Source organism: Paralichthys olivaceus, chromosome 15 (assembly GCF_024713975.1).
Source record: "Paralichthys olivaceus isolate ysfri-2021 chromosome 15, ASM2471397v2, whole genome shotgun sequence".
Taxonomy (NCBI): domain Eukaryota; kingdom Metazoa; phylum Chordata; class Actinopteri; order Pleuronectiformes; family Paralichthyidae; genus Paralichthys; species Paralichthys olivaceus.
Window position 1 is genome coordinate 3,055,688 of NC_091107.1, and position 12,190 is coordinate 3,067,877.

The following is a 12,190-nucleotide window of genomic DNA, read 5'->3' on the forward strand; positions in this document are numbered from 1 at the left end:
GAAATAAAAACATAAAATAAACAAAAAAGCATCAAGCTGGGTCCATTTTTCCTCCCACAGCGTTTCCCCTTTACCTTCATTAGCCGGGTTAGATTCCCCACCCTGACAATGACCAGGGGGGAGATATCAAAAGTGACATTTTCCCTGTTGAAGTGGCAGGGCTGCACTGATATGAAGCCGCTGGCAATGCTGCTTGGTTAGAAACCTCCCATGCTGCTCTGATTGCCTGGGAATGGGCTGAAAAACCTGTTGGGGTTATTAAAAGGTGCTGAAAAAAATAAGTAATTTCTGGCTGTCGATAAGGAGAAAGGCTGGCCTGCCCCTAAATGAAATAGGCCCTTATAAGAAGGTGAGGAAAGGAAATGTGTGTGGACAGAGAGCAGGGAGGAGAGGGAATTTAAGGAGGCAGGAGAGACGCTGTTTAACTGGTTGTAAAAATTGGGAATCTATGTTACATTTTAGCAGGAGAAACACAAAGCTGCAGCTACACCACTCATTTCCACCTGCAGGGGGCACTGGTGACAAAACTGCAGCAGGTATGACTTTCCTTATCTGAAAACGCTGCATGTCACTGTATCAACATTTGGGTTTCAAAACTGCAGCGGTTCTACATTGCAACTGTAGGGAAATGGAGGTACACGGGAAATCTGCACACTCATTCTCAATCAGCAGTTCAGCTTCTTGGATGACGCACATGAGCCACAATAGCTTTTCTCTAAAAGCTCAAACGACAGCGTCAGAGTGAGGAGTGAGCGGCAGGAAGTTCTGGCACAGTGAATCTGCCAGTGAATGATTTCTGTCTGGTTTCAAATACAAAGCATGAATGAAAACAATGACTTTGCATGAGAAATTGACTCACGGTGCTAAATTCTAACTGGTTTTATTAACTGGACCAAACCGGCGGACAGTGAATCTAGTGGTGTTTTGGCAAAATCGAAAAAAAAAAACAACTAAGTATGAGGATGTATCAGATATCAAATATCATCTGTTTAGCCAAAGCCTGTTAGATCCTATCTCTCTATGCCAAAGAGCTCTGTTGGTGGGAAAACCAAATAACTTCAGTCACATTAATGAGCCACACTCGTGCACTGCTCTTCTCCATCAGTGTTACTGCAGCAACTTGAGTTTATTTGAATCGTCCTACTGCTGGAAATACTACAACTGTTCTGGGATATTACAAAACCTGTAGTACTTCACTTCGTCTCCTCATGTCTTTAGTGTGAAGACGGAGGTTAGTGCCACAGACGTAGGTGGAAAGTTGATGAACCCATACATTTACACTCTTGTGCTCTTTGTTTGTGGGATGGGTGACACATTCAAGTACTCTTGATCCTCGCTGCTCCGAGCAAACATATCTAAACAATGAAACGAGAGCAAATTCCAAAAGTAAACACGTTAAAGCTACATTAAAGAGATGATTAAAGTCATCCTGCTGTTTGTAATGTCGTCCCAAAGGGGGCCAGTGGTTGTTTATCATTTAAAAGCAGTCAGAGTCCCGAGGGCATTAGATGTTGATAGTCACTACGTTACTTTAACAAAAAAATCCTCCGTTTTTTTCTACCTGAATCAAATAACACACATACAAGGCAGAGGAGACCTTGTAGCCTCTCAGAACTCAGCCTGAAGCAAATTTAAAAATGCAAATCGTGGTCTTCAGGTGATCCGGGTCCGTTTTCCAAACTCCGCTGAAGTACAGTGTTGTTGTATGTTTTCAATCCATCAATTTTAAAAATAAAACAACCTTGACAAATACAAAAGGCTGCTCAGGACCAATGTGGAGACAAAAGGCGGAGAGACGCGATCCGTTGGGAAGTCAGCTGGCAGACGAAGCTGGAGCTGATGAGTTTCACACATGCTCGAGAGCCAACCGACTCCAGCTCGGGGGTGGTGCTGTCTAATTGGTTTTATCCCATCACGAACAGTGAGGGTCCAGCAGATGTTTGAGATCATCAGTGTCAACAACTCATTAAAAACTTAACATTAAAAAAAACAGATTAAAAGAAAGAGTGTTGGTGTTGTCTGATTGTACAGTCCAACCCCCCCCCCACCCCACCCGCTTTCACTTCCCTTTTCTCGTGGATTGCCGATGTGATGTATCAAAGAACAGCGGAGCTCATTGACTTTCAAATGTGACAGGCAGAATGTGTTTTTCCTCCCACTGAGTCACCGGGCCTTGTTTACTGATGAGGTTTATGAATCAGTGTTTCTAGTCTGAGCGGATGGAGTAGGATTTCAAGAAGCTCCGAGACGCAGCGAGCGCGAGAAGTCGACGAATGCGTCGCATAAAAGCACCGGTGAGACTTGTTTCCTGTTTTCAAACATGCGGACAACCTGCCCCTTCATATCAGCTCCTTCAGTAATTTAAATAAAGAGCTACCTTTTTAACTTAATACTTTAATCTGAAACATTTTTTTCTTTCTCTTAGTCGTTTGCATCCCTTGGAGTAAGGGTTGTTCTATTGTTGTGCTTTCTTAGTTTTCATATTCATCGCACTCGTGCTTATTTTAAGATTTGTCATTAAAGATGGACGACATGATGGCTCACCAAAAGTGAAGCCAAATGATCTTGATCGCCCCCTGCTGGCTGACTGCAGCATAGGTCATAAAAACCTACTTCCTTCATGTTAGCAGATGGATTATGGACCAAACTAAAAAGTCACGCAAGACAATAAAGTCTGAATTCTAAAATGATCTGACTTCATACACGTATATGCAAAATGATGAAGTGGCCAATCCCTTTAACCACTTGCCTCAGATTGTGAGTGAACGCTTGAAACTAATCATTTCTTCTTTTTACTCTCATCAGATCACTTGAGAAACAAACAAGCCTAAACAACCTTTTTTCTCTCAGTCTTTATTAATCCTAGTTTCATGTTGAGACTAAAAAAAACATGCATGTACGTCAGCATGACGGTGTAGGTGTTGAACGACGTGTTAGACGCTGCCTTGTGTTATGACTTTTTGTTTTCCCGACCTGACAGACTGTATTGTTCATTTCTTTATCTTTATTTTTTTGACATAATATGCAATTAGCGCCTCTTAGCTCTGTCGGCCCGATTAATTTTTCTTCATCCTGTCAGGGTCAGGTCCTCTCTTTATTTTCTACGTTTTTTTTCTCTTCGTTTTTTTCCCCCATCGTTCTGTGTCCTCATTTTATTTCTGTCCGTGTGCATGTGTGTGTGTGTGTGTCTGGAGCTGAGTGTTGTTGCCTGGTGCATGTCTAGAAACCCAGTACCCCAGCCTTTGCCAGATTGTTCCGTGTAACAGTACAGTAAATCGAGACGGCCACAGTCTATTTCCTCTTGTCTGTTTTTTGACCCAGTGGTTTTCTTCCCCCTGCTCTGTGCTCATGCTCAGTTTCCCTGCGCCTCAGATACCAGCAGCTGCTAAACCTGCCGCCGAGCAGCGTACAGCTCCGTCCTCGTCTGCAACCTGTTTGGATTCAGCTCCAGTCCGCCTCTCCCGCTCAGCCACATCTGCCATTCCTAGTCCAACTCCGCCAGTCTTCCAGACTCGCCTGCTCCGCTTCATCGAACCCATTACCAGGCTGCCACTCCTCCTGGACATCCCAGCCCTCGCCCCTTCATCCCAGGCTTTCTTCATGTTTTCAATAAATTACTTTTGAAACTTCTACCTGCCTAACGAGTCTGTGCTCTGCATTTCAGGTCCGATAACAGGTTTCAACCTACATCTTTAAGACGGTGCCGTTATTCCCTGTCAAATCTGAGCTGGGGATAATTGATTTCCAAGAAGAATTATTAATGGTCGCAGCATCAAAAAGCCCTTGGAAACAATTGGACCGACGAACAAGAAACCAGAAACAGAACGCGTGATGCATCAATTGGAGTAAGTTGGTACATTCAACTTTTATCAAATCCTGTTGGTAATACAGGAAAAAAGTCTGTCCTGTCAAGAAATGGTGTAAATGCAAAAAATCTGATTTAACAAAGTTCTCTCTCCACCTCAACAGCAGTCATCTTAGTCGGCCCATTGTGTTTGGCCCGCTCAGTTTCAAACAAATGGAAATCTGTCCTCAGAACTGAAATTTGTTTTTCTCTGAGTGTCAGTCCTGTGTTATATCAGCGATCTGCACCCACTCTCATGCAATGCAAGCTGGGATTGGCTCGCGATCTTTGTTCTGTGGACATTTTGAGATTTGTTTTTCTCAAAGTCTGGACTAAATTGGAAAAGACAGCCTCAAGTTTTTTGGCACCGAATGCAAGTTAAAGACTTCAAAACCTGGGAATGTTTAAGGCTCTGGTAAAATCCGTTGAGTCTAACTTGTCTGTGTGAAAGTGTTTAAATGTTGTTTATCTGAGTGTGTTAACTGCTCATTCTGTTGTTAATCACTTTGGAACAAACCTGGTTCAATAAAGGCTGCAAAAAAGAAATGATGATAAAAGGATATAATAATAATCAGCTGCCTGTTTGGATGAAAACAATTTTTTTCATGCATTGGATTTTGTTCAAGTAAGTTTTTATGAGGCTTCGAATGTATTTCAGACCTTAAAATAAAATCTGGGTTTGTGACCTTCAGCTTTAGAGCGAACCACCTGGATCACACTTTGATCGGATGAATTACAAAACACAGGTGGGTAGTTTTCTTCATAGTAACTTAATTTGGGGTATTGAGGTCTGTAAACATATATGTTAAGTTGCATTTTGGTGTGTATTATTTTTCGAGAATTGTAGAACGTATCAGATGAATTATGGAATTCGAGATCGCGCAGATTGAATTTAAAACCTCCTTGCAAATTTGTTTTGGGAGTGATGAGTTACTTCCCCCTCCTCATAACACAGCAATTTCACTTCCACTCAAGTGCAATTACCGCAAACGCGAGGCACTTACACACGGAATGTTTCAGGACACTTTGCACCTCCGGAAGACAAGATGGAGATGCCACTTAAAGCGCTAACAGTGATTTTCTGAAGCGAATCCCATGTGTTCTCATGGCGGAGAAGTGTAAAGTGAGTAGGAAGATGACTGAGAGCAACAGGGTCACTACACATGCTGCTGGTGTGCAATAAAAGCCTGCGGTGGTGAAGGAGCAGGGTTGGAAGAGAACTCAGTTATTGGGTAAGCGTCGGCCTGTAAACAACTTCAAACCCCTCGGCGCCGGGTCTCACTCGACTGTGAGAGGAAAACCCTGATGGTTGTGTTTTCCTACCCTGTGAAGTAAGAGCAGCAGTGAGAGTTGGAGCTGTGCACACTGCATTCTTTTTCTTTCTGGTAACATTGTTAGTGTCAGCCAGGCTCGTGGTGTTCTCCATCACTTAGGGTCACAATACTCTGGAATCGGATGTATTAGAGGAGATGCTGGTGGAGGCTGCATTTGTTCTGGCTGTCAAGCATTGAGCGGGGACTGCTGGGGCTGGAGGTGCCATGCAGACTCTATCATTAAGTTACACAGCTCTAATGTTCAGTTTGGGAGCTTGTGTTGATTTTATTTGTTAAATTAAAAGTTAACAGTTATGGACATGCTGGGTTTTGTAGTTTTTCTTGTTTTACTGAAAAGTTTTGACAAAGTTTCAACTGATGCTTGCTCTTCATCACTACCTCTCATTTCTAACACCGCTGGGAGGCATCATCTTAATGGACCTCATTCTTCATGAAACTCTTTAATTTACTTTAGATAGTCCGAAGGGGCCTCGTCCGTTTGGTCTGGACGAAGGAAAAACCTCAGACCTTATTGCCTCTTATTGTCGTTCTCGCTCGTTTCAGTTGATAATGACTTATTACGAAAGATTTGTAACATGGAGCCGAGTGGGGAAATCTAAAGCTGAAGACTGAAAGCAGACCATGCTGCACTGCGCACAAATCTCACAAATCATCATCACTGGTGATTAAAAGACAGAACGGGGAAACAACAGAGACATTTTATAACGTATTATAAACTCAGACTGCACATAAAGATGGATGGCTACACAAAGGCGGAGCCAAAGTGTCTCGATCGCCCCCTGGAGGATGAATGAAATATAGGTCGTTCATCTGGCCTCATTCATGTTAGCCGTTGGGACATGGACCCAACTTACAGTAAATCAATAATACAAGTAAAAACAAGGTGCTCTGCATCTTTTGTATCTGGGATATTTTGGCTTCATACCCAGATAGTAGGTGGAAGTGGAGCTGCATCGTTCATACAGTCATTGTCACAGTCTTCACTTGATGTCGTGCAAACGTTTTACAGTCTACAACCACAAGATCATCATCCATTTTGCTTCAACACCTCAAATGCACCTCACGAGAGTTCAGCTGGAGGCAGCAGGGGACCCTGACTTTCAAGCAAGTTTCACACCAGCCAAATCAAACGGAACAAAACTTGCAGAATCACAGAGACAGGTTTGTTTTAACTGAACTGAATTCAGAAGCTGTGAAAGATCCTATAGTTCCTCTGTGTATAGGTTTACACACTGACTTTCTTTCCATGGAGCCGGTTTGTTGTTAGATACATCCTGTCGTTTGCAGCTTCTGTTTAGGTAAATGGTCCAATCCAAGGTGCATTAAGGATGGTGGTTTCATAAGAGCAAGAGGTGGTTATATATATATATATCGAGACACATATATATAAATATATATGTGTGTGTGTGTGTGCTTGTGTGGTGGAGGGGCGTCGGGAACATAATGTGAGAATCAGCTTCTGACAGCTCAGCCACAACATCCTGTCTTCCCATTAGCAAGGCGAAGGTTCGGCATGATTTGCTGTTGAATTACAGCGGACATTAGTTGTGTGGGGACCACAGACACATCAAAGTCATCAAAAGACTGGCTCTAAAAGGATGGAGCCCTCCTGTGGTTTTAATGGTGGCTGTTTTTCCCTTTTTTTTTTTTGGTGCAAGGCTTTTCGTTGTCCATGTGTTGCATTACCATGTTTATCTTTGTGTTTCTGTCACTGCGGGGGCATGTGTGGGTGGATGAGACAGGGGCGACTTGCAGCCCACATAATGGGGATTTGGTGTTTAGGCCTGGGGAGAAAGCCTGCTACACAAGTGACACTGTGTGGATCACGCAACTGAGGGCAATAAGATGGCTTCAAGTGACGGAGATGCTCTTATCAGCGTCTTTAATGTGGGCTGTAATTGATCTGATTAGAAAGCACACACACACACACACACACACACACACACACACACACACACACACACAGCTGAATATCATTGACTTAAGATGACACTGCTTTGACTTTTTCTGCATTTTCGTTCACATCAGCCTAAACTTGAACTTAATCGAACCTGACGACAGGTCCTCCTCTTAATTTTCAAAATAAATTTTTGGCAGTTAAACCGAATTTTAGAGTTAAGTGTGGGAAACATGGAAAATTACGTTTCACTCCATCACAAAATTCAAGGGTCTGCATTATTGGGACTTGCTGTTCTGTCCCCATGAGGAAGACAACAAGCCTCCATAATGGTGACGGTGTAAATAGATTTATGTCGACACAGCGTGAGCAGTACCTGGACCACACCAGCACCTTTTTCTTTCCATCACTTAAAAATCAAACTCATCTATAACCTACATATTTAATCTTAAACTTTCTTGGATCTTCAGTTTCATAAGATTGTGGACCTTGTTTTTTTCGCTGACACATCAGGCTATTGGTGGTAACAATAGCTCTATTGTCCCAGATGGATTTATTAAAAATAAAACACCTCTGCATTAAAAAATTATTGCCAGCGTCAGGTTTCTTAAAATATAAGGTGTATATTTTGTATAATGGCAGCGGAGGGAGCTTGTCAGTGCGGACTTGAGGTTTGGACAGGATTTGGACGGCTCATCTTCAACCCCAGCACAAACCACACGCAGTACAATTGCAGTTGTCAGCAGCGTTTTAGAGGATCAGCGCGAATGCAAAACATAAAAATGACGCGGAGCACAATGGTTTTAAATTAACAAAGGATCAGAAATAGAGCAGACTTCATATGGCCAATAAACAGAACATCCCTTGCAAACAGTTCCAGATTCTTACACAATGATATTGTTCATCTTGTAGATTAAATATCCATTTCCTGACTGTACATATACAAGAAGTTCTACCTACCATTACTGAAGATTAAATTCAGAGTGATAAGCAGATAATTTCCTATCTATCTGGTACTGGGATTAGTAAACCCAAAGATCTACATGTCAAAGTGATTCCAGCAGAGATAAAACCAGAATATAGACACAGCCCCTGCGCTGTTGGTTTGAACTAACAGCTCTAATATAGCAGGTGGCAGTAAGCTGCTCCGTTGTTTTATTGCACTCATCATTAGCACATCAGCTCTCTCTGCTGTAAATAACATCCATTCAGCTGGTGTCCGTTAGCATCACTTCCATCCCCCCGACGTAAAAACTACTCTTCTCACTCGGCTAATTCCCTCTGACAATAGCGGCCAAATAATTTCTCTGTGGGATCGGGGTGTCCCAAAAGTGAAAGTGAAGTCATTTTGGCCCAGGGAAAATTACCACATTAGAGTCTAATGCTCTGCTCCGGGGGAGAAAATGTTACTGGTATCAACAGCATAAAAGCATATTTAGATAATGCTTATGAGGGCCAGAGAAATCAATAGGGAAAGAAAAGAGGATGGAAGGTGGATGTGGAAGCCACATTTATAAATAAAGCTGGCAGAAGTTTGTTGGAGGCAGGTTAAAGAAAAAGACCAGGTTTGTAGAAGGATCGCCGACTTTTAAGCAATTTCAATCTAAAATACTTTATTTCAAATTCTTCCAATATCTCCTCATGATCATGATAGCGGAGCGTATTGTGTGTGCACTGAAAAAAGATGGGTAACATTCATTTTATATTGGCTCAATATTGCGTTGTCCCATTTGCTAATGTCCGTGGTGGCTAATTCCAACTTTCAGTGGTTGGCAACTTGTGTGGATGAACGTGGGGAAGTGGGGCTTCTGACGGAGCAGTGAAGTCAGACGTGGATTTGTTGAATCACCAGCTGGGTTTCTATTTAGGTCCATGCACATAAGAAGTTCTCCCTTAACTGAGTCAATGGTCTAAAGATAGAAGATGCTGTATTGATTGTGAGGCCATTTCAGGCAATTTTGTGACTTGTAATGTTGACGTGCATCAGCATGTAATAAAATTACTGAGGCACATGAATCAATATATTCAAAATGAAACCAGTGACCTATTGGGGCCAATGAAGTCCAGTCGACTCTTAGTCCTAAGAACAGACTGTATGGTTCACCACGGTAGTTATTTACATGAGTGTATCTACAAACAGGGCAAGATAACAATACCCTGCACCTGTACCGAAACACTTCAGTCTGGATCACGGAGTGTTGTGTGTGCTAACAACGCACACAACTTGCAGATTCCTCATTTCAAGCTCCATCTTTTGACAATTCTGGTGTTCATGGGACAATCATCCAAAAAAACTGAAATGAAACTTTTGATCTCTGAAGGGTTTAAACAGGCGAAGGGTTTGGGATTTTTAAAAACTAGAATCTCTCAGACAAACTGTGAACAAGTGCATGACTGAAGAGTTAAAAAACAAAGGAGAAGAGAAAGAAAAGCAGACACAAGATAGAGATACAGAAGAGAGATAACAAAGTGTGAGATGGTGGGTGTTAGCTCAACGTACCATAGACATAGAGGATGTAGTCGTCGTAAGACTCCCCCACTGAATTGGCCGCCACACAGCGGTAGGTTCCGTTGTACGACTTGTTTAGGTTTTCGATGTAAAGATCGCCGCCAGTGATGACGGCATGCGATGGCACATCATCGTCCACCTTGACCCAGTTGACCCGCTGCGGCCTGAAAAGCAGAACAACAGATGGAACAGTCAGACCTCAGGGGTCGCAGGAAGGAGTTTGTGGATGCATTGCTCATCACAACACAAGATATAAAATGTTTAGGTTTTCAACAACATTTGAATATAAATAAAGATGGTCGACACGTCTCCACTTCCTCCCACTATGCTTTTTTGAGTTGGAGTTTAACTTTTTAATTCGGTCCATGTTCCATCTGCTAACATAGAGGTGGCAGGGTTTATGACCAACCCTGCAGCCAGCCATTAGGAGGCAATCGAGACCTTTTGGCTTCACTTTTGAGAGAGAACATGTTGTGCATCTTTAAATCCAATCTATGGTCTGAACACAATAAATCTATCTGACATCTTTGAGTTGCTCTATCGTCCCAAGCCTTTTCTAATACTGAGGCCTATTCCCTCACACCAGCACACATGTATTTAAGCGGCTTGCCAGAAAAAGGGCTAAAAAGAGGAGAGGATATAAAAAAAACAAGACATGACATCCTTCCCTTTGTGTAGACTTAAAGCAACAATAACTGTACAGTGGCTTTGTCTTGAAATTACAGGCTTTCCACGCTTGTATACTTATGAGTGTTTCCATGTAGGTGGGCGTCTTCCAAGCATCTGTATGGGTTCTGCTTTGTACCTTGACAGAGGTTTATAGTGGGGTGACAGATTCCATTTTTATGACAATGAGCTCCGAGCGCCTGGAGTCACATAGGGTGAGGAGAAGAGAAAAAGACAAAACGCTTCTATTTTGCCGCTGCAACTTCCAACGGCCACCGCCAGCTACTGTTATTTCCCCTGAGCTCGTGCTGATGGTCTCTCTTGTTGTGTTTTGTTGTGGTGTTTTAACTTGTTTCCCTTCATTTGAAAACATTTGGTGTGGAGGGAGCAGGCGAATAGGAGTGGCAGAAAAAAAACAACAGGAAGAGAAAATATGAAATAGCGGTTGGAGCTCGATGGCAAACACAAACAAACAAACAACAACTGTGTTTAATGGCTGTTCGTGGACAGCTTGAAATAAAGTAGAGTTCTCCAGATGAGCTAAATGAAAAGGTATTTTCCAAACATCGCACGAAAGACATGACCTCGGAAAATAAATCGTTTCTATAGGTGGATGGGATGTTGTGAGCAGTGAAGGCAGATAGACGGAGATAGACGAAGAGGTAAGACGGGGCTGCAAGGAGAGAAGAAGGGCAGGCGTCTAGAATACAAATGGCTGCCTGCAGCCGGGCCCCCTGTGCTATCTGCTGGTAATGACTGCACAACTCTCAGCAGCTCTAATGAAAATGACTTCCAATTCCCGGCTCACTGTATTGATTGTGTTTTCATCTTTATAAAATGAATACGGGTAGTGCGCTTGTCTCTATGCCAAGTATGAAAACTATGGGGGGGCTGGCGGGGAGAGGAATTTTAGAAGTACACAGTGTTCGTCACTGTGTGTGTGTGTGTGTGTTTATTTGCATGTTTTTGTACTTCTACCCTTCAGAGATTCATACAGAGTTTTAGAGCCTCACAAGGAGAAAACTTCCTGCCAAGTGAGGACAGTTTGAGATTAAATTTTGGATTGAGTTTAAGTTTGGGTCAAGTTTAAAGTCAATTCAAAGTCCTGCAAGAGGAAGCTTCCCTGAAGAAATAGATAATGCAGGTATGGATGGTGGCAGAGAACAATCCTGTCTCAGAGGAATTGTGTCCGATGCACAATAAACATATTAAGTAGAAATATGAAAGTGCAAATAAAGTACTGTTCGTCCAAGGAGAAAGATAACAACAGGAACTTAAAGAACTAGAAAAACTAAAAAATATAGGCTACAATAACATTTGATATATGATAAAACAAGCAAAACGTCTATAGAAAAAATGCTCAATATGAAAAGTAATATTGTTTGAATTAATGAACTGCTACTAGACTATCAAACCGACATCTGAACACTGGGTTTTAATGGATGATTGTCATTTATCACAATATTTGAATTGACTTGCACTCAGAAAAGAAATCCCAAGAGTTCATCACAATAATGATTCTAATCTAATATTCAGAGCTTCATCTACTGATTATTTTCTTCAGTTCATGTTTGAACGGCCTCATCAACACACTAATGTGATTGATACCAACAACACCAACTGTATTGATGTTTGGATGGTTTGTCTCGCTCTCGCACCTTTACTCACCCCTGCTCGTTGTAATGGCTTCATTTGCACTCCATTACATCTCAATTCAAAGACCTGTCATCTCAACAAACCAACACCTGCGTTTACCGACGCAGACACATCTGGAAAAACAGCAGGATGAGTGACAGCCGAGAGTTTTCTGATGCTGGAGTCAGACATTTTCAAATCATCGAGATAACAGAGATAAAGGCGAAGGCTAAAATTAAATGACGATTGTACAACAAATAATCAAACTTTAATCAAAAAAAATCAACCAGTCAGTCCATCAACAT

General features: G+C 42.1%; 1 protein-coding gene across 6 annotated transcripts in view; it reads right to left on the reverse strand.

The window, feature by feature from the left end:
- The window catches only part of cadm1a (cell adhesion molecule 1a), a 309,896-nt gene that overhangs the window by 33,646 nt on the left and 264,060 nt on the right, over nucleotides 1-12,190 (reverse strand). For all 6 annotated transcript variants that reach the window (XM_069509992.1, XM_069509991.1, XM_069509994.1 and 3 more), the window contains one exon: nucleotides 9,576-9,748. In XM_069509992.1, coding sequence (XP_069366093.1) covers nucleotides 9,576-9,748 — 173 coding nt within the window. The remainder of the gene's footprint in view (nucleotides 1-9,575; nucleotides 9,749-12,190) is intronic.